The sequence below is a fragment of the Corvus hawaiiensis genome, chromosome 12 (genome assembly GCF_020740725.1).
Source record: "Corvus hawaiiensis isolate bCorHaw1 chromosome 12, bCorHaw1.pri.cur, whole genome shotgun sequence".
In the NCBI taxonomy this organism is placed as follows: Eukaryota; Metazoa; Chordata; class Aves; order Passeriformes; family Corvidae; genus Corvus; species Corvus hawaiiensis.
This window is the reverse complement of record NC_063224.1, coordinates 1,491,510-1,517,046: the sequence shown is the minus strand read 5'-3', so window position 1 is coordinate 1,517,046 and position 25,537 is coordinate 1,491,510. Positions and strand designations below refer to the sequence as shown.

The window sequence follows — 25,537 nt, the reverse complement described above, 5'->3', positions numbered from 1 at the left end:
TTGCCTAAAAATATAGACAATCACTTTTGTTTTCTGTGGAGCAACGTTTGCTGTAAGTAGAGGGTTGGGTTGCTTGAAAATAAGTTTCAGTGTTCCAGCTCCACTGTGCACCAGCCTTGCTTTTAAATTTATAACTCTCCAAAATGAAAAGTAAATGGATTGTGTTATTCCCAGCCCTTTTATAAAAGTTAACATTGCAAAAACAGATGTGAAATGTGGCCTTGCAGATTACAGCCTGAGCTTGGGGTTTTTAGGTTTGGGTTTTATTTTTTCCTTACTCTCTCTGTGCTGTGTCCCCGAGGAGCAGAAATCTGCCTTTTTCCAGCAGGAGGAAAATTGTTCTGTGTCTAAATTGCCTCCTGCCAGGCTTGTGTGGATGCTGCAGGACACAGAGCTCCGAGGAACGATAATGCCTTTACAAAAACAGGCAACTTAGCAGGGAATTTTTAATTAGGAATGTGCAGGGAAGTTCAGACTGCCTGGGAATTTGGTAATGCTCTAACAAACCTCACAGTCCTAGGACATCCATTCCAGTATGGCCCTGGGAGACGGTGATTGAAGGCACTGGCAAGCAGATTATTGTCTCCAGCTTCCTTTAGGAGGCAGGTGAGCATGTCCTCACCTCCCACACCAGATCTGGATGTGGTGTGAGCTGGAAAAGCAGAGTCTGGGCCAAGCCTGGAGCTGCCCTGCTCTCTCCAGGTCAGCAGGGGCTGAGCTGTTGGATGCTGTGTTCAGCCTGGAGCAAAGGAGGCTCAGGGGGGACCTTGTGGCTCTGCACAAGTCCCTGACAGGAGGGGGCAGCCGGGGGGGGTCGGGCTCTGCTCCCAGGGAACAGGGACAGGAGGAGAGGGAACGGCCTCAGGCTGGGCCAGGGGAGGCTCAGGGTGGACAGCAGCAGGAATTTCCCCATGGAAAGGGAGCTCAGGCCTTGGAAGTGCCCAGGGAGGTTTGGAGTGCCCATCCCTGGAGGTGTCCCAGGAAGGGCTGGAGGTGGCACTGAGTGCTCTGGGCTGGGGACAAGGTGGGGATGGGACACAGGTTGGACTCAATGATCCTGGAGGTCTTTTCCAACCTCAGTGGTCCTGGGATTCTGGGACAAGGCTCTGGGGCACCGAAGCCTTGAAGGGGTGATTGAGGGGACAGGGAGGTGTCTGGAGGTGCTGGTGGCAGTTAAGCTCCAGCAGAGGAGTGAGGAGCCTGGCAGGGCATCTGTGCTCCACAGCCTGACCTTGGATCAGCCCAAGCTGGATCAGTCCTTCAGGCTTTGTATCATTTCTGTGCTCTGGGATGTTAAAAAAGCCCAACAAACACCAGGAAAAAGTTCCTTCTCTGGCAGAAGAGCTAAAAGGGCTCTGTCACTTCCATAAACCTCACATATATAAATTATTGTCTTCTATTAGTCACTTAAGGGCTCAGTTGCTTAATTATTTTGATCACAGTAATCATTTATTTACAAGGTGGGGAAAAATGCCAAGCACTTCCAAGCTGAGCAGCACAGCAGGAGGAGGCAGGGCTGCAGAAGCATTTCTTTCCTTCCCACAAGTCGAAGTGCTTTTGCTTCATGGAGTTGTAAGGTCCCTTTTTAAGGTCCCTGCTGAGAGGTGATGCTCTGACCCACAGCCTTTGGTGCTCACCCAGGAAAGAAGTTCAGCAAAGCCAAGTGCAGGTCCCTGTGCAGGAGAAGGCTCCAGGGAGACCTCAGAGCCCCTTTCAGGGCCATGGGGGGCTCCAAAAGAGCTGGAGAGGGACTGGGGACAAGGGATGGAGGGACAGGACACAGGGAATGGCTTTAAACTGAAATGGGGTAGGCTTAGATGGGATATTGGGAAGGAATTCTTGGCTGGGAGGGTGGGGAGGCCCTGGCACAGGGTGCCCAGAGAAGCTGTGGCTGCCCCTGGATCCCTGGAAGTGCCCAAGGCCCGGTTGGACATTGGGACTTGGAGCAGCCTGGGACAGTGGAAGGTGTCCCTGCCCATGGCAGGGGGTGGGACTGGATAAATTTTGAAGTCCTTCCAAGCCAAACGCTTCCATGACTCTGAGTATTTTGGGGGGTGAAGGGGGAAGGAGGCATCTGGTAGAAGTTAAATGGGTCCCTCTAAAATCTGCTGTTTGCAGCCTGAAGGTATTTGGGTTTTCTCCTAAAAGTCTGCCTTCCTCCCAGTCCCCAGCCCAAGAACACGCTCCCACCTCCTCAACCCTCACCTTCCAGCCTCCCCTCTGTGTCTGCCACATGTTTCTGCTTAAGAGTCCTCCGTGCCCTCCCTGCTTCCCAGAGAAGGACACGCCGCTCTGAGCCTTCCCTGATTCCATTAGAGTGCATTAGGAGCTCCTGTGCCGCAGCTCCCGGCGGAGCGCGGGGCAGAGACCGCAGGAAAACAAACGGCCCCTTTGAACAAATCCCAAGGCCCAGTGCCAGGCGGGGATTCCCAGCTCTTTACAAACCACCCTCCCAATAAAGAGGTAAAATGGGAACGGGGGGAAATATGCATTTTCTAATCACCCAGCTTTAGGCCTTCAAAGGATTTATTACAACCTTTTATTTCCGTGCGTGGAAAATGGGATCTTATCTCGTGAGCCGGCTGGTCCAGCTCGACTGGGTTTAGAGCAGTGAGCTCTCAGACAACCTTCAGGGCCACGCTGTGCTTGGGTGTTAAACTTGCTGGAATGCATTAAAATATGGCTCTGGGAGAGGGGGAGATCCGTGCACTCAGCAATGTGATGCTTCCAGCAGCTGCTTGTGCTGTGAGCCGTGCGAGAACGACGGGAGCCGCCGGGATTGGAGGGAGGGAGGAAGGAAACAACCACCCCAGCCGTGTGCTGCCATCCCCGCTCCCAGAGCCAGGCAGCCTGGTGTACCTGGGATTGTAGAGGGATCAGACACGAGGGGTTGGAGGAGATAAGTGCCATGAACCTTGAATTTTAATTGCTGCTGTTGGGGAGCTGGCGCCGGGGCGGTTTGTGCCCCTGTGCCACGCTGGGGAGCAGTGCCGGTGACATTCCGAGTGCAGCAAGCACAATCCTATTAAGATAACGTCACGGCCTCTCTGTTTTACTGTTTGCAAGCCAGCCATAACATCATTAAATTACACAACAGGGAGGTGCCTGCTGCCAAGGGGCTCTGCTCGAGATAAGATGTGGGTTGAGCCGCTGCCAAAATTTGAGTTGATATGACAAGAAATTTGGAGTGGGTTCAAGGCTTGATTCACACCAGACGTGGCAGTGGGCAGGTAAACACTGGGCAGGATTGATCCCTGGGGCTGTGCAGGTATCTGGCACCAGGGACTCCTGGGCAGGATGGGGCTGGAGGGGTTTGTAGCAGCCAGATTTACACCTCTTCTTGTGTTCAGCGCTGACAAGAAGCAGCCAGAGCCTGGCAGGATGTGTTGGTGAAGCTCAGGGAACTGTTTGCAGGTTCTTATCTCTGCCATCCCCTCCCCAGCCCTTCTGGGGAGTGGGAAGGAGCCTGAACACCAGGACACTGCTCAGGGAAGCTGCTTGTTTTGTGATGCCACAGCTGGACCAGCAGGAAAAGGAGTGAGAAGAAAGAGCTACATCATAAAACTCCACAGAGCCCCTAAGAGCCCTGAACCAGCCTTGCTGGTCCCTCTGTGTCACCCACCATGTCCCTGCTTGTCCATGGAGGCTTTGTGCATCTTGTGCCCTTTGTGCCCTTTTTTGTGCCTCTTTGTGCCCTTTTTTTGGATCCTTTGTGCCCTTGCTGCTGCAGGTGTGGAGTTTTGCTCCATCCTCTCCCGGACCTCAGGTTTCTCCATGCTGTCCTGCTCATGGATAGTCTGGACTTCAGGCTCCCTCTTTCAGATCCCTGGGGAGAACTCACCCAGCACCATCCTCACCTTGCCATCACTCAGCAAAATTCCTCTTTGCCGTTAACAATCTTTCTTTCCTGCAGCATCTTCCAGGCAGGGAATTAATCCCCAGCCAGGGCTCTGGCAGCCTGGGCTGTGTGTGCAGAGATCCCCTCGTCACCTCATCCTCCAGGACAGGACATCAGGAAGAAATTACTTAAAAATGTTTTCTAAGTGTTTTCCATTAGGGAAGCTTTGTTTCCATCAGAGGCTGCAGAGAGCCTGCCCTGCCCTGGGACTGCCTGGTGCTCCAGCGCTGCTATTACAGCTTTCCCTCGTGGCCCTGTTTCTGGCACTGCTGGTTTTCGGGGTCCCAGATGGATCCTGGCCATTGCAGCAGCTCAAGTACAAAGTGCCTGGGAAAGTGGCTTGGAATTCCCGTTACTGAGCTGTTCTCCATGGAGGGATGGAGCCGTGTGTTCAAGCACATCTCATCCCAGCAGTGGCTTTGCACACCTTGGTTGTGGATTTAAACTGACAGAGAATGGGGTGAGATGGAATATTGGGAATGAATTCCTGGCTGTGAGGGTGGGGAGGCCCTGGCACAGGTTGTCCACAGAAGCTGTGGCTGCTCCTGGATCCCTGGAAGGGGTCAGAAAGGACCATCCCTTTCCCAAGGGTATTTCCTGCACGTTTGCATGTGTGACCTCTCTCCCAGCAGCTGGAAGGCATCACCTGGACTGTGGTTCCAGGATGGCAATCCTTGTTTTTGTATAACACAGGTGCTCATTTCCAGTGCTTTGGAATATCAAAAGCACCTGGACGAGCCTTTCCACCTGAGGAAAGAGGTCCTGCAGGTGGGCAGGGCGTGGTGAGCTTGGCAAAGGCTGGAAGGGCCCGTGGTGTGGGTCCTGCGGTGTGGGTCCTGCGTGCCACCCTGCACGCTGCCTCCCTGGCACTGGGGGACAGGTGATGGGGACGTGCACTCACTGTGTGCCTGTCCTAGGTGACACCGGGCCTGGAGGGACAGGAGGGGGAGCTGCTGGTGAAGGGCCCCTCCGTGTTCCGCGAGTACTGGAACAGACCCAAGGACACCGCGGACGCCTTCACGCCCGACGGCTGGTTCAGAACAGGTACGGGAACGGCCCCCCAGCACCTGGCACAGGGAACAGCAGCTCCGGGTTGGTGCCCAGGGTTGGAGGGGGGTTGGAATTGGGGGTGGCAGCTGGGAGTGCTTCCAAACGCTGGCTCGGGAAGGGGCTTTGCCTGCGTTGGCCGTAGGGAGTCACCGAGTGGCGGGGGGTGTTTGGGGTCCTTTGCTCCTAAGCATAGAATAGCACTGTGGAATGTTCTCCAGGGAATTTGGCTTGGCAGACAGGTGGGATTTGTCTCAATTTGCACGGAATCATTAACTGCCAACTACAGCTCCCTGACAGGAGGGTGCAGCCAGGTGGGGGTTGGGATCTACTTCCAGTGATTTGAGGAAATGGCCTCAAGCTGTGCCTGGAGGGGCTCAGGTTGGACATCAGGAGGAATTTCTTCATGGAAAGGGTTGTTCATGGGCAGGGGCTGCCTGGGGAGGTTTGGAGTCCTCATCCCTGGAGGTGTCCAAGGAATGCCTGGATGTGGTGCTCAGTGCTCTGGGCTGGATTGATAAGGTGGGAATCAGTCTCAGGTTGGACTTCATGACCTTGGAGGTCTTTTCCAACCTCAGTGATCCTGGGATTCTCTGATTCCATGATATCCACAGCTCTTGATTTCCCCATTCCCCTCTTTACTGTGTGCTAGCAGTGCTGTGGTGGCAGGAGTCAGGCTGGATTTCTGATGCCTTCTGTGTAACCTGATTTATTGATGGTTCCTGAAGAAGCTGTGATTTATTCTGGTTGTTCTCCCGGAGCAGAGCTCACTCTGCCAGCGGTGTCACCGCGAGTCCCCAAGCCAGGCGGGTACCACGGGCTGGGACCGGAGCATCACCAGCCCTCACGTGGGGTGCAGGGCAATCAGCTTTAAAAATTTTTTTAGTCAACACTCCTGATGAATATTTCAGCTGCAAAGGAATAGCGTGCATTAATTATTGCAAAGAGATGTCTTTAGGAGAAAATGATTTTGAAATTCAGTTTAATTTCATTGTAATGCGCCGCAAACAGGAAGGGAGTATGTGTGTTTAATTGGCTCTCGGGGGTAAGGCCGGGAAGATGGCATGCCTTTGTCACAGGCCATTAGTGATACAGACTGCATAATGAGGGACTACAATCAGCTCACAGCTGCCGGCTCCTACGGGGAGAGAATGATATTAAATAGAAATCAGTATAAATTAAACTTAACCCTTTCGCCAACCGAGCAAAGCTCAGGGCTGGAAACAAGGGAGGGGAGCAGAGACAGGAGTGGGGTGTTCAGGGTGGGTCAAGGGGTGCTTGGACAACCCCCCCAGCAGCCAGGTGACCTCCCTGATGTCCCCCTTCCCTCGGGCAGGAGGCTTGAGCTGCCTTCCCCATCCCTACCCCCACTCTGCCTTCCTTACCTTCCTTTCCTCTCTTGCCTCCTGCTCCCTCTCTTGTATCAGGTCGATGGGGCTGGGTTTTTCCCAAGCCTCATTTATCCGGCAGTGCCGGGAGCGATCCCGTGGCCCCATCCTCACCTTGCCTGCCCCAGCCTCATCAGCAGCCTCTGGAGATCACTCAGAGGTGGCTAATGTCCTGTGGTGGTAAAAAACCCTTGAGGGAACGAAAGGGGTTGTGTCCTGTCACAGGGATTGGATCTGGATGGTGAATTATCTCCATTAAGCACAAATTGGTTACTCTGGAGCCAAAACCATCTTGGCAGGATCCAATAGAGGTGAATCCTGGCCACTGCCAGGCTGTAATTCCCTGTATCTGCCACTTCCAGGTCATCCAGGTGAGTGTTTTAAAGGTGAGGCTGAATGCCAGCACATGGTGTTCCCAAAACCCCGGCGATGGTATTCCTGACTCGGTGCCAGCGTTCCGCTCACTGCCAACCCCAGTGGGTGTCCCCACCAGTGACCTGCAGGCTACAGGTGGTGGCCAAGTCCCTCAGGGCTGGGGTTTCACAGAATTGTGGAATGATTTGCGTGGGAAGGGACCTTAAAGCTCATCCTGCCCCACCCCTGCCGTGGGCAGGGACACCTTCCATAGGAGCAGGTTGCTCAAAGCCCTGTCCAAAAAACTCAGAAAAAAAAACCAGTGACTTTGATGAATTCAAGATTGTGGCTTTTCTGAGAAGCCTCTGAGCTCCTGGTGGTGCAGAGGGGATGTGCTGTTGCTCCCATCCTCTTTATTCCCTGGGATTTGCGCTGCTGTCTGCCGATCCCTCCATCTCTCATTTCCATCCCAGTGAATTTGATTATTTTTATTGTATTAACGCTGTTGACAGAGCTGCTTAGATCAAAGTCCCCTCCAGCCATTTCCAGGGAGACTGCTGGGTTTCCACCTGCTGTCATACATCCAAGTGGCACCAAGCCCTCAGAGACCAAGCCGAGCCCAGAGGAAAAACGCCTGTGGGCATCTGGCTCCTGTCCCTGCTGAGCCTTCCCAGCTGTGCCAGGCCCTGCCAGGTGAGAGGCAGCCTCCAAACACTCACTCACGTGCTGCTGAGAGGGGAGGAGAGGAGAAAATAAAGAAGGAAGAAGTTTTTTAGGATGAGGCCCTGGCACAGGGTGCCCAGAGAAGCTGTGGCTGCCCCATTCCTGGAAGTGTCCAAGGCCAGGTTGGATGGGTTTTGGAGCCAAAACTCCTTCACTGCGACAGTGGAAGGTGTCTCTGCCCATGGCGGGGGGTGGTACTGGGTGGTCTTTAAGGTCCCTCAGAACCCAAACCATTCTATGATCCTATGAGCAAAATCAAACCTTGGGAACTGGAGGAGAGCAGCAGAGAAACAGCAGCTTCCCTGGTCATCCATCCGTCCGTCCATCCGTCCATCCACCCATCCGTCCCTCCATCCATCCATCCATTCCTCCATCCCTCCATCCCTCCATCCATCCCAGCCTTGCCCTGCCCACGTGGGTCAGGCTCTGGCACTGTCCCTGTGTTATCCCTGCCCAGGAGGCAGCAAGTGCCTTTGGCAGCCTGAGGAGGCTTTGGGAACGTGGTGGGTGCCCACTGTGGTGCCCAGGCACTGCCCTTCTCCCCACGTTTCCCTGCCTGCACAGGGATTTCTCCAGAGGAATGTGCCCATCCAGCCGTGCTCCCCAGGGAAGGCCAGCTTCCATTCACATTTGCCCATACATCCAGAAAATTAGAATCTGGTGTATTCAGGGAGATTTATTTTCAATTACAGGTTAAGGCTGAGACATGAAATAGCACTGGGTTTGAAAGTAGTGCATAAATCCTGCAACAAATCCATGTATCTCTGCTCCGTATAATAAGATTTTATTGATTGCTATATTGTATCTGTCAGAATAAAACTCTCTTAATGCATGCATCAGGATGGAGAAGATAGAGAGCTTGTTGGGAGTAGAATCTGATTCGAGAATCAATGCACTTTGATTAATATGTCGTTAAGAAAGTAAGAGTTATTTAACTTGTTTGGTGCACATTTCGGAATGATGACTCATCTTTTAAATTTCTTTCTTTGAGCTGCAGTTAAGAAACCCCCACAACCTTGGAGCTGTTTTTCACATTGTTAAATCTTGGTTTGTCAGTGAATTTTTGCTGGACCCTTTTGCACAGGTCACAAACGCTCCTGAACCCCATTAATAATAAATCCTATGGCCCAAAACACTTCCCCATATCCTGTTGTTAAGGCTTTAGAGGGAGAACAGAGTGGAGCTGGTGTCTCTTTGTTCCTTCTGGATGTTCTGCAGTGAAAGAGGGGACTCTAGGGAAAATAAAACAAGACAAACCAAACCAACAACAACAAAAAGAAGTTATTTTTCCACTGTGGTTACAAATCCAAGCACCAAGGACAAGCCCTGGCTTAGCTGGGAGCATCTCACTCAGCACTGGATTCCCAGCTTGCTCCAAAAATGGAACATGCTTTTGCTGCAGCCATGAATCCCAGTCAAGGGAAGGATCCCAGTGACTCTTGACTGATTTCAGCGACCTCCTGCTGTCTCTATCATTTTCAGACTGAGCTCTCCAGTCCACAGCTGACAGCAGCTGCAGATCCTTGCCATTCCCAGCCCTGGCTCTCGGAGATTCCATAGAATCACGGAATAGTTTGGGTGGGAAAGGACCTTTCAAGGCAATCAAGTCCGACCTCCATCATGACTGGAGCCCCAGGAGCGGCTGAGGGAGCTGGAAAAGGAGGCTCAGGGGGAACCTTCTGGCTCTGCACAACTCCCTGACAGGAGGGGACAGCTGGGGGGGGGAAACAAGAGACAGGATGAGAGGAAATGGCCTTAGAGAAGGTTTAGGTTGGATATGGGGGGAAATTTCTTCATGGAAAGGGCAGTGGTGGAGTCCCCATCCCTGGAAGTGTTCAGAACACCTGGATGTGACACTTGGGGACATGGTCAGTGGTGACCATGGTGGTGGTGCTGGGCTGATGGTTGGACTTGATCTTAAAGATCATTTCCAGCTAATTCCATGATTCTCTGATTTTCACCCCTTCTGATGGGAAAGGCAAAGCTTCCTGCAGTTTTCCAGCACAGAGGAATGTGGTGTTTATAGGAAGGACCCCGCGCAGGTCATCCTTGGCCAGGCACAGCCCATCCCTCCTCTGGGGCTGCTCCCTAAGGAGAAGGAGCAGGATGCACCCCCATCCCTCTGGCACAGGCTTTTCCCGGCGCTTGGCTGTCCCCAGGGAGCAGCAGGTGTTTCCCTGCCAGGGGAATTGCTCACATCCGTGGGTGGAGCACAGACACCTGAAGGAGAAAATACTTGAGGCTGATCAAGGCAGATTATAAATAGAAATGCATCTAATTAGCATCTTAATCTGCAGGTTTTCTGTTTGTTTGCAGTGGCTTTCCTACTCACAAATCCAGCTAATGCAAATTCTATTTTTAAAGAAATGATTCCTTAATTGTAATGCGTTGAAATTAAGCGAGTTACCGGTGTGATCCCACCGGATGGAGTGTGGGCTCCTGCCTGCAGGAGCTTCTTTTGGAGCCTGGCAGGGATCAGCTCACGGTGGGGCAGGATGGCAGCGCTCACCTGCTGCCTTTGGAAGCAGCTTAGAGCTGGGGGCCACCTTCCCATGACTGACATGGAAGGACACCCCCAAAAATGCCAGCTGGACCCAGACACAGCTCCGTGTGCTGCTGTAGGAAGGAGATCCCACCAGATATCCATGGGGCAGGAGCAGAAGCCACACCAGGCATGTGCTGGGCTCCCCGTTCCACCCAGCCCCAATTTAAGAGGTGTTTCTAAAATTAAAAACATAAAGATGAAATATTTTCCAGTATATCAGCCTTTATCACCCCCAAATGTTCCTTACACACACCCTTCCAACACTTTGAAGAGAGAATTCCCTTCTCCTTATTCCTTCTCCTTGAGGATTCAGTATTTCCAGGTTTGCCTGACAGCTGGAAGCCCTGGGGTCACCAGGACATGGGAGGGATGGGACGAGATGAGCTTTAAGGTCCCTTCCAACCCAAAACACTCTGTGATTCCCTGATTCTATGATTCTGTTTCCTTGCCTGCTGGTGAAACTGATGTTTTCAGCAGTTCAGAGTGACTTGGGATTTTTGTAGCTGTAAATGAGAGCAGCTTTTGGCACAGAATTTGTTTACTCTCTAAAGCTCTGCTCTCGTCGTATCAAACATCTTTGATGCCAACCCTTTCCTTCTTTGAGAACCTCTGCTGCACTGAGGCTCGTTTCCAAAGGCGTGGAGCAATTGCTCCCCAGCTGAGAGATGGTGGGAACAGCAGGCACCTGCAGCTCCAAAATCCAGGCTCTTCCCTCTTGTTCTGTGTCTGCTTTTGCCCCTCGAGCTGTGCTGCAGCAGTGCTGCTCTCACAGCCTGGAAGGAGAGCCTGGAACGAACCCCTGACTGCTGGGAATCATTCTTCCCCATCCCGTCTTACTCAATTCCATCCCATTTCAGGGATTTAGGAAGAAATCCTTCCCTGGGAGGGTGGGCAGGCCCTGGCACAGGGTGCCCAGAGCAGCTGTGGCTGCCCCTGGATCCCTGGCAGTGTCCAAGGCCAGGCCCCAGGTCAGTGCATGGAAAAGAAGAGGTGATTCTCCCTTTTGCTAAGGTTTGATCATCCTTCAGTGGCTGCAGGGAGCAGAGGGATCTGCTCTAATATTTTTATTATTGCCATTATTTTTTTGTTACCACACTCTTCAAAGCTCCACCAGCCACGTTCAGCTGTGCAGCCACACCTTGGAGCATTGACTTATTTATTACTCATTGAGTTTTCTTTTTCATCTGGTTGTCTGCAGGGATTTCCATAAATACTTAAATGCTAATGTGAAAAAAAGAAGCGTTTTCCATTTTTACTTACCCATTTTCTTTTCTGGCTGGTCCTCTGGGCAAACGCATGTGCAGTAATTCAGGCTGGAGGAGCAGGGGGGGGTCCCTGCTCAGCCTGCTTGTGTCATATCAGTCACCCATGAGTTCCTGCTAATGAGGACTGAACCTCCAAACTCTTGGCTGCCTGGTTTGCAGAAACCTTCAAGGTTTGCCTGGTTTATCCACTGTTTTCCACTGGAGCAGCGTGGCCCCCTTGGAGCGGGACGTGCAGCCTGGGGAGCGTTCATCTGCTCTTGTCCTGTGGCTGTGAGGGCTTGGAGAGGCTCCTGGTCATGCTGCGCTGAAGAAATGAGATAAAAATGAGGAGCAGCTCCTCTGCCAAGGGCAGGCAGGATCTGAGGTGCTGCCAGGCTTTGCCAAGGCTGAGTTTCCATTTGGTGCTGTGTTCTCCTGGCCATGTGCCGGCGCCCAGGGCTTGGCTGGCAGAGGCCGTGCGAGGATGTCCAACCCAGGCCAGGCCGAGGCTGGAGCAGCGACCATCTGCAGCAACCCCTGAGGCCCAGAACAATAGCACAGACATGGTGCTTGGTAGCCAAACCTGCTGCACACTGGGGTGTGCTGGGAAGTCTGGCTTGCAGGGGATGGGAGAGGGGATGGGATGGGGAAGGCATGCAGTGGATGGTGCTTTCCCCACCCCAGGGGGGATCCTGTGTGCAGACATGGTGGGACACTGACACGAGAGGGTAATGCCTAAATGCTGTACTGACTTCTTCCCTGTGCTCAGAGAAGGAGAAAAGTCCTCTTGGGAGAAGGGAAAGGTCTGTGTGGTGGAATGAGCCCACTCACGGGGGCCAGGACGGGGTTGTGGAGGGGGAATTTGGATGGTGAAGGAAATAGGATGTGCAGACAAGGCAGGAGGGTCAGTGGGAATCACCCTGACTTCTCACCCTGACTGAGAGGTGCAGTAAATGTGAGGAGCCTTTGGAAAATACACGTGAGGGGAAGGAATCCCTGATGGACCAGCTGAGACAAGGGGTAGCTGCACTCCTGGGCTGCCCAGAGGCAGGTCCCCAAGTCCCTCTGTCCCCTGGCTGGAAGCAGGGTGGGCAGAGCTCAGCTCAGGCTTACAGGGTTCAGTCAGGTTTGTCTTACCTGCTCCCTTCACCTCCCAGGTGCCTGAGCTGCTGCCAGCACTCCTGGCACCGCTCCATGTTCCGCTCCGCCGGCGCAGCCACACAGCGTGGGGAGGAGAGCCTTATTAACACAGCTCTTTGTGAGATGCCCTTGAGTGATTTATTTTTTTCCAGGTGTAAATGCCAGGGGAGGCTGTTCCAGTGCTTCCCATTCTTTCATCTCGGCAGGGTTTTGCCCTTTCTCCCAGCGTGGCTCTGACAGCAGGCTCAGCGCTGCTGCCTGTGGAATACAAAGTTCCCTGTTAGAGAGCATGACAGGAATTCATTCCAGGCTGGGCCTTTCTTTTTTTTTCATTTCTGATTTTCTCTTTTCCTCATGCTGGCTGCTCCAGGAACCTCTGGAGAAGTTTTGAGAGTGGGGAGTCCATTGTTTAACCCCTTTCTCCTGGGAACAGGCAGCTTGCAGATGACCCAATGCCTCTCACAGATCAATCATGGAATATCTTGAGCTGCAAGGGATGCATTAAGATCATCAAAGTACAAATCCTAGCCTTGCCCAGATATCCCAACAATCCCAGCCTGTGCCTGAGAGCAGTGTCCAAACACTCCTGGAGTCTTGGGGCCGTGCCCATTCCCCAGGGAGCCTGGGCAGTGCCCAGCACCCAGCACCCAGCACCCTCTGGGGGAAGAACCTTTTCCTGATACCCAGCCTAACCCTCCCTGACACAGCTTCACGTGGATAGATAGAAAGCTGCAAAGCAGCTTTGAGCTGTGATACAATTCCCACCCCCTGCCCAAATCCAGAGCGAGGAACCAACACGCTGAGGCATCTGCATCCCTGCATCCCTTGGCAGCAGCCACGAGGGCACTCAGAGGGTCTGTCCCCCCTCACTGCCTCTCAGCTGCTGGGAGCCAGGCAGGCACAGGGAGAGGGGAGGATGGCCCTGAGCTACAAATCTCCTTAACAATTTTACTGTGTAAATAAATGGTGCTGCGCACCCACCTGCTGCTGCCGCCGCTCCCGGCGATGTTCGTGGCAAGGTGCGGGAACAAACAGCGATTCCCTTCCAGTGGGTTGGTTCCCTTTCTCAGGAGCCATTAAATTACCTCCAGATTTCACGTGGGTGGCTAAATCCTGCTCTGCCCCAGTGGCCAGGGGCCCACAAGGCATGACAGCCATTGATTGCTCTTGGATGTTGGTGTGGGAGAGGCGTGGGAGCAGCCAGTGTTCTCCTTGAGATACCAGTGTCCTCGGATGGTCTCTCTTGTGCCAGCAGGATCCTCCAGGCACAGCGGGAAGGGGTCTTCATTTCTAGGGGGGTGAAGCAGAGCCTGCTCTGAGCCTGGAGGAGGCTCTGGGATGGAGTTTCACAGAATCACAGAATGAGTTTGGTTGGGAGGACCTTAAAACTCATCCAGTGCAACTCCCTGCCATGGGCAGGGACACCTTCCACTGTCCCAGGCTGCTCCAAGTCCCAATGTCCAACCGGGCCTTGGGCACTTCCAGGGATCCAGGGGCAGCCACAGCTGCTCTGGGCACCCTGTGCCAGGGCCTGCCCACCCTCCCAGGGAAGGATTCCTTCCCAATATCCCATCTAAGCCTACCCCATTTCAGTTTAAAGCCGTTCCCTGTGTCCTGTCCCTCCATCCCTTGTCCCCAGTCCCTCTGCAGCTCTCCTGGAGCCACTTTAGGCCCTGGAATGGGCTCTGAGCTCTCCCTGGAGCCTTCTCCTCTCCAGCTGAGCACCCCCAGCTCTCCCAGCTTGGCTCCAGAGCAGAGGGGCTCCAGCTCTCAGAGCAGCTCCGTGGCCTCCTGTGGACTCTCTGCAGCAGCTCCACATCCCGATGTTGTGGACTCCAGCTGGAACCTGCCTGGAGAACAGCAGCTCCGTGCCGAGCTCACCTGCCTGTTCCCACCACAGGGACGGGTCTCGGGCTGCAGCTGCTGAGCCGCTCTCCTCCTGCTGCTGCCGGGCCCCGCCGCAGGATTTTGGCAGCAGATGGGAGTGCTGCTGCCAGCCGGGGCTGCCCATGCCAGGATAGCAGCTGGACCCAGGAGTACAGTGCCAGACCTTCTCCCGGTGCCAGTGGCTCTGCTGGGCAGGGCTGGGACACCAGGAAAGGCTTTGTCCTGCACCCGGGGAGCGAGTGGGAGCCCTGGGAGTGCTGGGGAGAGGGTTTCCTCATGAATAATTGCTGTGGTATTAATATACATGTGAGGTTTTGAGGAGGTTTCAAACTCTCCCCCTCAGGAGCCTTTGATGCTTTATTAATGACCGCGGCGCTCTCCGAACCCTCCGTGCTCCACAGAGGGAGCCGGGCCTCGGAGCAGCCCCGGTATTTTTGGACAGTGTCCCCTGTGAGCCCAAGGAAGGCATTTGCTGGTCCAGGTGACCTGGTGAGGGCAGATGGACTCGAGTATCCCTAAGAGTCACTCCAAGGCTGTAACACACTCCAAAGGGAGCAGCAAGCTGGACTCTGGGAGCCTGGCAAGTCTCACCCTCATGGTCTGAGCAGGGTGGAAAAGGTGGGGAAATGCAGGAGTTGAAGATTTCAGATGGACTGGGATTAACAGGAACTGCTGAACCCTGAGCTGCTGGGAATGCAGCCTGCTTCCAGGAAATGTGTGTGCTGAAGGGCTGGGGTGGATGGGGATGACAGGGGAGAGGAGACCCAGTCTTTCCCAAGTCTAATTACTGTTAATTAGCTACAATTAGTGCTCGTGACCTCTGTTGGCAGCCAAGATGGCCGACAGCAGGGACACACATTCCTCACTTCCACACAATAAATCAAGCTAAAGTTGCTCAGTTATTTAGCCTATCATTTAGCATTTCATTAAATGGATCTGTGCACATACATCACCGCTGCCGAGGCGGCGTCACTCCCCTTCAGGAGCAGGGATGCCTCCAATCAATCCCAGCAGTGCCCGAGAGGCTCCGGATCGCTGGGAGCTGCGCCTTCCCAAGCATCCCTCGGGTGCTGGTCACTCACCCAACGCCAGGATTCCACCAAAGAGTGGCTCACAGTGAGGCTGCTGTTGGTCCTGCAGGGAGATGTGGCTTGGAGAGATGAGGTCTCACTTGGGTGGATGAGGTGGAATTCCTGAGGTGGGGACAGTCAGGAAGGTCCCTGTTGGAGGCGGGATGTTGCTTCAGCTGGGCCCTGCTTTGCCACGGTGTCTTCTCCCATCTCTTCTCCTAGGAAACAAGCAACAGGACAGGAGTAAACAGCCTTCCCTAACAGCCTTAGATACTAGGGAAGCTTTCCCCATGGAAAGGGCTGTCCAGCCCTGGCACAGCTGCCCAGGGCAGTGGTGGAGTTCCCATCCCTGCAGGGCTTTAAAAACCATGAGGATGTGGCACTTGGGGACATGGCTTAGTGCTGGGTTTGGCAGTGCTGGGGAACAGGTAGAATAGAGGGTCTTGAGGGTCTTTTCCAAGCTAAATAATTCCATGATTCTCCTAATGCCAGCAGCATTCCCATGACACACTTGGAGGACTCTGCCTCCTGCTGCTCTGGGGTGTGTGGTTGGGCTGCCCGGGAGCAGCCCCACTTGCTCGTGCGGCCCCACGCAATGCGTGCCCTCTCTCTCCCAGTGCTCCATAAATAAATCCCCCAGTCCAGCCTGGAACACTGTATCAATCTTGTTTAATAGACTGGAAAGCTCATTGCACGGCGCAGGTCGCGGGGAACGTCGAGGTGATGGATTGCGCCTTCCCAGAGTCGAGCGCCGCTGATATATAATGAAATATTTATGATTTATTCCAGCTAATAAACTGGAGTGAAGTGTGTGATGTATGTGAGCAGATGGGGGATCTGTGGATGCAGTTTTCGTGGCGTGGGGGGAGGGAAAGGTGGATGTCCATGACGAAGAAGCAGTGCTTGGCCACCCGTGCCACAGCCCGGCGTGGTCAGCACTTGGCCACAGAGGGGATGGATTATCTAATTCCTATAAAAAGCCTTTAGCACTTGCCTCGTAATCATTTATCCACCCCACGTGGCTTTTCTGCAGCCTCTGGGAATGGGAACAAACCGTTTCTTTTAGCATTGGGCTTGGGAGCTGCACAGAGAGCTTGTGCCCAGAGGGATGGGAAGAGAGGCAGAGTGACCACAGGACTGTCACTGCTGTGCCACACTCAGCAGCTAACCAGCCCCACTGTCTGTGCTACCTGCAAAAAATCATTCCCGTGGATTTAGGAGAGTGGTGAGACATTGAACTGCCCTGGAAAGAGCAGGGAAACTTGGACACACGTGAGAAACATGACGGGCACTTGGAGCTTGCGGCTGCAGGAGGATTCCTGGGAAGGAGCATTTCCATGGTCTGCTGCTGGAGCTGATCTGCAGGCAGGAATACTGTGCTGAAAGGAGGATGGATGAGGACCTTCCTGCCAGCTGCGGCCCTACAGCTGCCTCTGAGTGGTCAGGGGGACCATCACAAGCCCTGGCTGGGCCCCTGCGTGTCCCCATGCATCTGTGGGTGCTGGGGTCAGAGACTCGCTCCCACAAAATCCTCACCTGGCAAAGGAGGACTGAGCCCTCAGATTTTGACTCTGCTCTCCAAAGTGGTGAGGATCAGGATCAGGACTCAAGCTCTTCATCACCTGCCCGGGCTGTTGGACCAATCCTGCCTGGAAAATAAATCATAATCCTGATCACCGAGGTGTGTCTCTGCCAGAGGGTGAGCTCTGCCTCAGCCTGACAGACCAGCAGCATCAACAATGATTTCAGGGAAGTGGGAGGCAGGTAGGAGTTAATCCCAGGGTAGAGCAGAGATCCAGAACCTCCTGCCCACTGCTCCGTGGTGTGCAAGGCCACTCCTCATCCCACTGGGGCGGCTCCTCCACATCCCACCGCGGCCGCTCGCGTCCCGCCGCTGTCCTGCCAGCTGTTCCCGTTTCTGCCTGATTAGCCTCTGGATCGGTGTGCTTGGAGATCCTCTGCTGAAAGGCACCAGAGAAGGGCAAACACTGATTGTTCCAACTGCCTCCCTGCAAGCTTCCCAGGGGTTTTCCAGCCGGTAGCTTGCTGGTCCCCCCACACGCCAGCAATTCCAGAGGAATGTAGGAGGGTGAGTGCACTGCTCCGGCTCTTGCCTCTGGAAATGAGGGATCATCATGGCAGGAGAACAGCTGACAGCAGGGAATTCCTCCTGGAGCTTGGGGAAAAAAAAGCATAAAGGCTCCCAAAAGAGCAAGGTGCACTGTGTGGTCTGAAGGAGCTCTGCTGGCTGTCCTTGGGTGGCACGTGGTGACTGTCCCCAGAGGAGCTCTGCAGGTCAGTGTCACCTGGAAAAGTAGCTGTGAGACAGTCCTGCTCTCTATCCCCACTCTGAGGAGCACTGGGCTGAGCTCTGCATGGAGCATTTGAAAGCCAAGAGTTTGCAAAAATCAGGAGTGATTCATTAACAGCAAGAAGGTCTAATTAATATTTGAAAGTGCTCCAACCACATCCTGCTGCTGGCAGGGAAGAGCCCCCCAGCATCCCCGGCGCCGCTCCGGCCCCTGGAGCTCCTGATGAGAGCATTAACTGCCTCCAGAGCAGGAGGCTGAAATAATCAACAAAATCATTTGCCTTTCAAAGGCGAGATTTGCTGTTCCTTGGTATTTTCTGCTGTGCAGCACGTGGGCTGCTGGAGCTGTGGCAGGGGTGAGGGGACATCAGAGCCACGAAGAGCCAAATCCACTGGGAATGACGCTGCTGGACGCAGCGCTCTGCTGGTGGCACTGGGCTGTGGGGCTTTGATTTCAAACCTCGGAGTGCACATCCTCAGGTGTCCGCGCTATCCTTCCTCCCATCCCCTGCGCTGGCACTGAGAGCCGCTTGGGAAACGCCTGCCACGTCCCCTCTGGAGCTCTGAACACAAAGGAATAGGTGTACAAATACCATGGGATGGGGCAGCAGCTGCCAGGAGCCAGCAATGCCGTGTGACAGTTTGCAGATCAGCGCAGCACCGCGTTGCTCCCGGCGCGGCTCCGCGTGCCAGATCGCGGCTCGCACGTCGCAGCCACACTGTCACTGCCACCAAGCTGGTGACACCTGTTACCAAACAGCCTCCCAGGCTTCCAAGGGACATCCATCCCCAGGAGCAGGGCTGCTGTGCCTGGGGTGGGCTCCTGCTGGGAGGCAGCTCCGGGGGTATTGACCTCTCCTCATCACCTGTGTGCAGGATTGAGATCTTGGACTTACAGAGCCCCATTGCGAGGCCACCACTATCCCTGTTTTTCCAGCAGATCCTGGGACATTCCTGACTCTGTATCTAGAGCAGGCTGAAGTCACCCGTTTCACCTAAAAAGTCATTTTTTATGCATACTTCAGCTATCTTGGAGCTCCCTGAAGCCACTCAAGTGTTTCATTTCTCGAGCCAAAGTGTTTCCTAGGTCAATAGTTGGTTGTACCTTTGATGTGGGAACTGTGCCGTGTTTGCCAGGAACAAGCTGCCCCATGGGCGAGGGTGTTGACGCAGGTGAGGGTTTGATCCTGCAGCTCAGCTCAAGGAGCAAAGGGGCTCTTGTTCTCCACATCCTGGGAAGCAGCTGCAGCAGCCTGTTAGTCCCCACGAGGTCTCAGCACTTGGTGAAGGAGGTGCTCAAACTACAGCAGAGTCCCAAGGGCCCTTTTATGTTTGCAATGAGGATTTTGCAACTCGAAGAACCTCGTGGCAGAACTCTCTGCAGTTTGAGGTGGGAAATGTTGCTCTCCATTGCACGTGTCTCCTTCTGCATCTCCCTGGAAGGGTGGGGAGGAATGGGAACAGGCTGTCCAGAGAAGCTGTGGCTGCCCCTGGATCCCTGGAAGTGTCCAAGGCCAGGCTGGATGAGGCTTGGAGCACTCTGGGCTAGTGGAAGGTGTCCCTGCCCATGTCAGGGGGTAAAACAAGATGGGTTTTAAGGTCCTTCCAGCCCAAACCTGTCCCTAATTCTATGCTTTTAACTGGATAAATCTATCTATAACCGCCTGTAACTCCAGCAAAGGGCAGCCCCCGCCGGCGCAGAGCCTGCTCAATATGCAGCTCAGCAGAGCCTTTAACATTTTGCAGAACAGATGCCCACTGAGCATCTTGAAACAAATCCAAAGGTAGCAGTGACGGCTGCTGTCAGGGAAGCAATAATCCCACGGCCTCGGCAGCCGCAGCGCCGGCGTCAGCCACGTGCCACGAGGTTCTGCTGCCACGGCTTTGTGTGGTGACAGGAGCCGGGTGGAGTGGCCCAGGCAGGCAGAGGAGGAGATGGGGTGTCAGAGACCGTCACCTCATCAGCCAAAATCCCCTTTCTGGTGCAGCTGGCCGAGGGCAGGGAATGCTGGTTGTGGTTCCGAGCTGCATCCTGCTGGATGGAGCAGCTGGGATGGATGGATGGAACACACCACCAGCAGCAGGGCTGCTCATGGGGGCTGGTGGGGCAAGGGACCTACCTGTGACACCCGGGAGGACAGGCACAGTCCTTGCTGGGGCTCTCGGGGCAGCACCACTTCAGAAGCGACACTCAGCACTGCTGGGGACAGTCGTTAAGCAAATTCAGCATCCTTTTAATCGGTCTGGGAATTCCTCAGTGGCTCAGGAAGCAGGGAATGCTGGATGTGCCGCTGCACAGGCTGCCTGGTGTGCTGGGCTGGAAGCAGATGGTGCAGGGCAGAGGGTAACGGGGCTGTCCTCTGTGGATGGCATCCCCCAGAGCACTCCGGGCTGTCAGCACGGGAAGTGACAGCCAGGGCCTGGTGCTGGAGAGGAGACAGAAAGGAAGAGACGGGGGGAATTATAGAGCTGGTCTCAGGAGCTCCCAACAGTCACAGTAATAATGTGACACATCCCCTCACTGTGCTGCGCTGCCAATGGAATGAGGGATCCGTGTGGGAAGCAGCGATGGCGTTTGTGGGGAGCACAGGGGTGGAAGGGGAGCAGAGAGGAGACCTGTCCAGGGATCATTCACCCCATCAGGGCAGAGGAAAAGCAAGTGTGGCTGTTTTCCTGTGCTTACATCCCGAAGAGCGACATGGGAACTGTGTGCCACTGAACCAGGGCTGAATTCCCTCTCCTCTCCCCATCTTCTCAATGTGAATAAGCAGCTCCTGCTCCCCCAGTGCCACCGTTTAATTGATGTCCCCTGACCCATCGTGTCCAGGTGCAGAAGGCAGTTCATCACAGCAGCCACGACTTCCTTCCCCCTCCAAGCAGCCAAACACTCAGAGTGCCCCAGTTTCAAACTCTCCCCCAAGTTCAGAATATTCCAGCCAGCCTTCAGCATCCACGGAGTGCCAAGGGGCAGGAAAATACAGGAACAATTAATCATTCCCTGGCTGAGCTGAGCTGCTCAGGATTTTGGCAGGTGCCAGCTGAGCAGGGACACAGCTCTTCTGGGGAGCAGCCTGGATTTCAGGACTGATTCTGATGTTTCCTTGCTCTGACACTGTGAATCTCTGGGCCCTTGCTGCACCATGTGCAAACTCCAGTGCCAGAGGTGAGCTGGGAACGGGATGTGGAAAACTGCATCACTGCTGGCACATCCTGGGGTACCTGGGCTGGGCTGATTGCAGGGTCACACCTGTTGGACCAAGCACCTTGCTCAGGACAGGCTCATTTTCCCAGTGTCATTCCCCACCATTTTTTTGTGGAATCAGACTGGTTTCGCCTGGAAGGACCTTAAAGTTCATCTCGCTCCACCTTCCCCTATCCCAGGTTGCTTCAAGCCCCAATGTCCCACCTGGCCTTGGACACTTCCAGGAATGAGGTAGCCATGGTTTCTCTGAGCACCCTGTGCCAGGGCCTCCCCACCCTCACAGGGAAGAATTCCTTCCCGATATCCCCTCTCTCCCTGCCCTCTGGCAGTGGGAAGCCATTCCCCCTTGCAGCATCACCAGAGAGCCACATCCACATCCCAGGAAAGGCAGGGGGGATCAAGGCAACAGCCTCTGACGGAGCTGTTTGTTTTCCAGGAGACACAGCAGTGTACAAGGATGGAGTGTACTGGATCAAGGGCCGCACCTCCGTGGACATCATCAAAAATGGAGGGTTTAAAATCAGCGCGCTGGAGGTGGAGCGGCACCTCCTCGCACACCCCCACATCACAGGTCTGTGCTCTCCTGCTCCCTGACCGTGCCCAGAGGGGACAGAGCGTGGGGACATGGCTCTGGGGACAGCTCTGGCTCAGCAGGTGCACAAAGCCCCCAAGGGCTCGTGCCTGGAGCTCCCTCCCACAAGGAGATGTTTAAGTCCCGCAGTTCCTGCTCTCCCAGGGCCGGAGCTGAGTCAGCAGCAGCTCCTGTCGGATTTTGGAAATGAGACTGTAATTAAATCTGCCCTGCCCTTGTGCATGACCCTGTGCAAGGGGTCAGGAGCGGTGCCCCCAGCTCCCCTCTACACCATCTTCCTCCCCACTGACTCCAGATTCTCAAACCATGGAGCTTCCTGCCTTTTCCATGGTAAAAAGCTCTGTTCTCATGTCAGCCCAGAAGCCCAGGGTGCTTTCCCGTGCTGACATCCCGTGGCATTTTCCTCCCCACACCTGAACCCCTCTTCTGCCCCCCTGGGCCCCAGAAGCTGCTCAGGTTCCTGAGTCCTGTCCCTGTTTCCCCTGCAGACGTGGCGGTGATCGGGCCCCCGGACGTGGTGTGGGGGCAGCGCGTCAGCGCCGTGGTGAAGCTGCGCAAGGGCGAGATGCTCTCCGTGAGGGACCTGAAGGACTGGGCCAGGTAAAACCCCACGGGAGGTGAATGAGGGGCACAGGGGGAGCAGGCTCAAAGCCAGCAGTGTCCTCAGCAGGGACATGCCATAGGATCGCAGAGCCATGGAATTGTTTAGGTGGGAAGGGATCTTAAGGCTCATCCAGTGCCACCCCTGCCATGGGCAGGGACACCTTCCACTGTCCCAGGCTGCTCCAAGCCCCAATGTCCAGCCTGGCCTTGGACATTGCCAGGGATCCAGGGGCAGCCACAGCTTCTCTGGGCACCCTGTGCCAGGATCTCACCACCCTCACAGGGAGGAATTCCTTCCCAATATCCCAGTCTGGCAGTCTGAAGCCATTCCCCCTTGTCCGAGCACTCCAAGCCCTGTAAAAAAGTCTCTCATAAAAAGTCTCCTCTTTTCCCGTCTGAGCAAGCCCAACTCTCTCAGCTTTTCCTCACAGGAAAGATGCTCACTATGCTTTAGGTGGCTGCTCATCCCTAAATCTCCTGCCAGGGACACCGGTGACCCAGCCAGGAGATCCCTTCATCCCCCACCTGTGGCCTTGAGGATCCCCCGGGCTGTTCTGGGGGTACCCTGGTGCCAGGCAGGGGGCTTTGCTCAGGCCCCCTGTACCCCCCTACCTGCCCCCTCCCAGAGTGCTCCCCGCACGTCTCTTCCCATCGCTGTCCCCAGCTCTGTGACAGGGACGTCGCTCTCGTGCCCTTGAAAGCGAAGCCCCGGAGGGTCCGGCTGTGCTCCCAGCCCAGCGCTGGCTCCGGCCCCCGCCCGCCTCCCCCTCTCGCCCTGTCGCTCCCCTTTATTTGTTGTGTCACTTACGTTCGCTTGGCCCCTGTTCTCGCACTCCCTGGCAGGAGACACATGTCCCTCTTCAGAGTGATTCATTTTGCGGCTTTCGCCTGCGATGGTGCTTCCCGGCGACAGGCGCCATCCCGAGTTAGCGGCTCCATATGGCCGGGTGCTGGTGGCGGCGGGGGGAGGAGGCCGGCCGGGGCTTGGAGGGCTCGGCAGACTTGGCATCTCGCATCAGAGTCGGTGCCAGGGCGCTGCCAGAGCCGGGCCCGGCCCCAGCTTGCTGACACACGGGCAGCAGAAGGCAGGAGAGCCCCCCCTCCGCGCTCCACAGAGGGCACGGGATGATGCTCGGGGCTGTGATCACTGCCAGGTCACCGACACACTCCGGGGAGGTGGCTCACCTGCGGTCCGCTCAGGGACTGGCAGCGGGAACACGGGGTTCTGCATTCCTCACACCTCTGCGTGCTCTCGGGGAGGGTCACTGACCCCGCTGAGGAGCCCCCAGCGATGAGCTGCTCCCTGCAGGGACAGGCTGGGAGCAGGCATCCCACCGCACAGCTCCAGAGGGGCTGGGAGCCCGGGGCTGAGCTTAAATGGGCTCCTAGGTGGGGCTGGTCGGGGCTGTGGGTGCTCCCGGGAAGGCTCAGCTCGTTCTGCCCAGCTGTAACTGCTGCACTTTGGTGTTGCAGGGACACCATGGCTCCCTACACCATCCCCACGGAGCTGATCGTGGTGGAGGAGATCCCGCGCAACCAGATGGGCAAAGTCAACAAGAAGGAGCTTCTGAAGCGCTTCTACCCAGCCTAGTGCCCACCCGGGGGGGCTTGGCCCTGATCCACGGCCGTTCTGCCCCTGAGGAAGAGCCACAGGGATCATCCCTGGCAGGTCTGGGTTCGCTGCAGCCTAGTCCATGATTATTGTCCGATAAAAGTAGGATTTTTCCTGCCTGGCTGAGCCAGAGCTGCAGAGTTAGGGTTTCCTTGTGTTGGGAGCCACTTGTAGGAGTCACAGAATCCCAGAGTGGTTTGGGTTGGAAGGGACCTTAAAGCCCATCCAGTGCCACCCCCTGCCATGGGCAGGGACACCTTCCACTGTCCCAGGCTGCTCCAAGTCCCGTCCAACCTGGCCTTGAGCACTTCCAGGGATCCAGGGGCAGCCACAGCTGCTCTGGGCACCCTGTGCCAGGGCCTGCCCACCCTCCCAGGGAATGATTTCCCGGCAGAAATAAAGAATAAATCAAAATCACACATAAATACTGACTGTGTTATCCAGTGCATCCTCCACATACAGGTTATCCCAGCACACTATTGGTAAATCCCGCCTTTATACATGGAATTCTGTCCCTGTTTGACTCCACACGTGAGCTGCCATCCCCAGGGGGTCGATAAAGCCAGTGGGGGACAGCAGAACTGCCCTGTGGGTTCCCAACCAGTGGATCCGCTGCTGAGGGGGTGACAGGGCGCTCCAGCAGCTGATGGGGCTCTGGAAGTACCAGGAAGAGCAAGGAGCAGGAGGAACAAGGATTCCTTGGTCAGGGTCACTAGAGCCCCAGAAATCTGGGAGGACATGTAGAGAACATGGAGGGGACTGTGGCAGGCACATGGTGCTGGGCCGAGCGGGCTGGGATGGGAGTGGGGCTGGGAAAAAGGGGAAGGGGCTATGGATGGCGACAGGCTTTCCCCACCCCACCTCACCTGCAGAGGGGTCTGGTCACACGCCTGCTCTGTCCATCCCAACACCCTGCCCACAGCACCTCCTGCATTTCCGTACTTCAGGCTCAAAAGGAATTGCGATGGGAACACGAGGGACACCCAGAGCTCGCCGGCCGCCTCTCAGTGTCCCACAGCCCAGGCACAGGGACACACGTGTGGAGCCGAGCACCAGCGGGAGGGCCCGAGCGGATCCTTTGTTAAAACATCAACGATGCAGTAAATTTTTTAACTTACCAAATAGATCAATATCAAATTATCATGTCTCGCATTCATAACTCTTAAGCAAGCAACAATGGAGAGAGACAAGGTCACTGGAGAATAAATAGCAGCGAAAGCTCTTAATGATCTATCATTCTCGACAACCCCGGGCACCCCGCACCAGCCCGGTGACAAGATCATTAATAAAACTCTGCAGGAACGCTATCGATTGCTTTGATGGATGATCACAGGTAGCAAATACTGTAAAACACCTGGTTGTCACACACAAAATGAGCAGTTTGACTCACACCTCGCGCGGGGACCTGCCTGGGGCTCTGCCACGTTTGCTCCTCGGGGATTCCCGCAGGGAGGGTGGTCAGGGTGACCCCCAGTTTGGGGCTGCCATCCATGCTGGAACCCCATGCTTCCACCTCCACTCCCACACCGCTCCTCACCCCTATAGGTGGGACCCGTTAATTAAAAGCCTCGTTAAAGCACCTGGGCACAGTGCCCTGGTTGGGAGCTGAGCTGGATGGAGATGGGGTGACCCAGTGCCACTGGATGAACGTGGAGACCTCCAGGAGCACCAGCACAGCCAGGCCCCCTGGGATGGATGGGGGTCCCGAGGCCGTGGGCTCTGGCCCCCCACGCTGCATCCCTCGGGGTGCAGGGGGGGCTGTGTGTGTCCCCCCAGCTCCGGGCGCTTCGCTTGCGAGCCACGTCGGCATTGACGGTCGGATCATGTGTACACAACCATTCAATTACCCCGTAATGGCTGCAGGCGATTAAGCCATCAATCTCCTTCATTAGGGCCTGCCAGGCCCGGCCCAGCAGCACCC

At 55.3% G+C, this 25,537-nt stretch overlaps 1 protein-coding gene and 1 long non-coding RNA gene across 5 annotated transcripts in view; one reads left to right on the top strand and one right to left on the bottom strand.

Annotated features, from left to right (window-relative positions):
• The window catches only part of ACSF3 (acyl-CoA synthetase family member 3), a 51,546-nt gene extending 27,680 nt beyond the window's left edge, over positions 1 to 23,866 (top strand). For 3 of the 4 annotated variants that reach the window (XM_048316616.1, XM_048316618.1, XM_048316615.1), the window contains 4 exons: positions 4,816 to 4,942; positions 21,246 to 21,380; positions 21,890 to 22,001; positions 23,478 to 23,866. In XM_048316616.1, coding sequence (XP_048172573.1) covers positions 4,816 to 4,942; positions 21,246 to 21,380; positions 21,890 to 22,001; positions 23,478 to 23,595 — 492 coding nt within the window. In that variant the 3' untranslated portion in view covers positions 23,596 to 23,866. Of the gene's footprint in view, positions 1 to 4,815; positions 4,975 to 21,245; positions 21,381 to 21,889; positions 22,002 to 23,477 lie in introns of those variants that run through there. The other variant, XM_048316619.1, reaches the window with a different exon arrangement.
• On the bottom strand, positions 9,307 to 18,127 carry LOC125332063. The gene is made up of 5 exons (XR_007206358.1): positions 16,833 to 18,127; positions 15,175 to 15,514; positions 13,321 to 13,629; positions 12,337 to 12,597; positions 9,307 to 11,524 (listed from the first exon to the last, which is right to left on the bottom strand). It is a non-coding gene; the product is annotated as an uncharacterized LOC125332063 (long non-coding RNA).
• Positions 23,867 to 25,537: the final 1,671 nt, after the last annotated feature.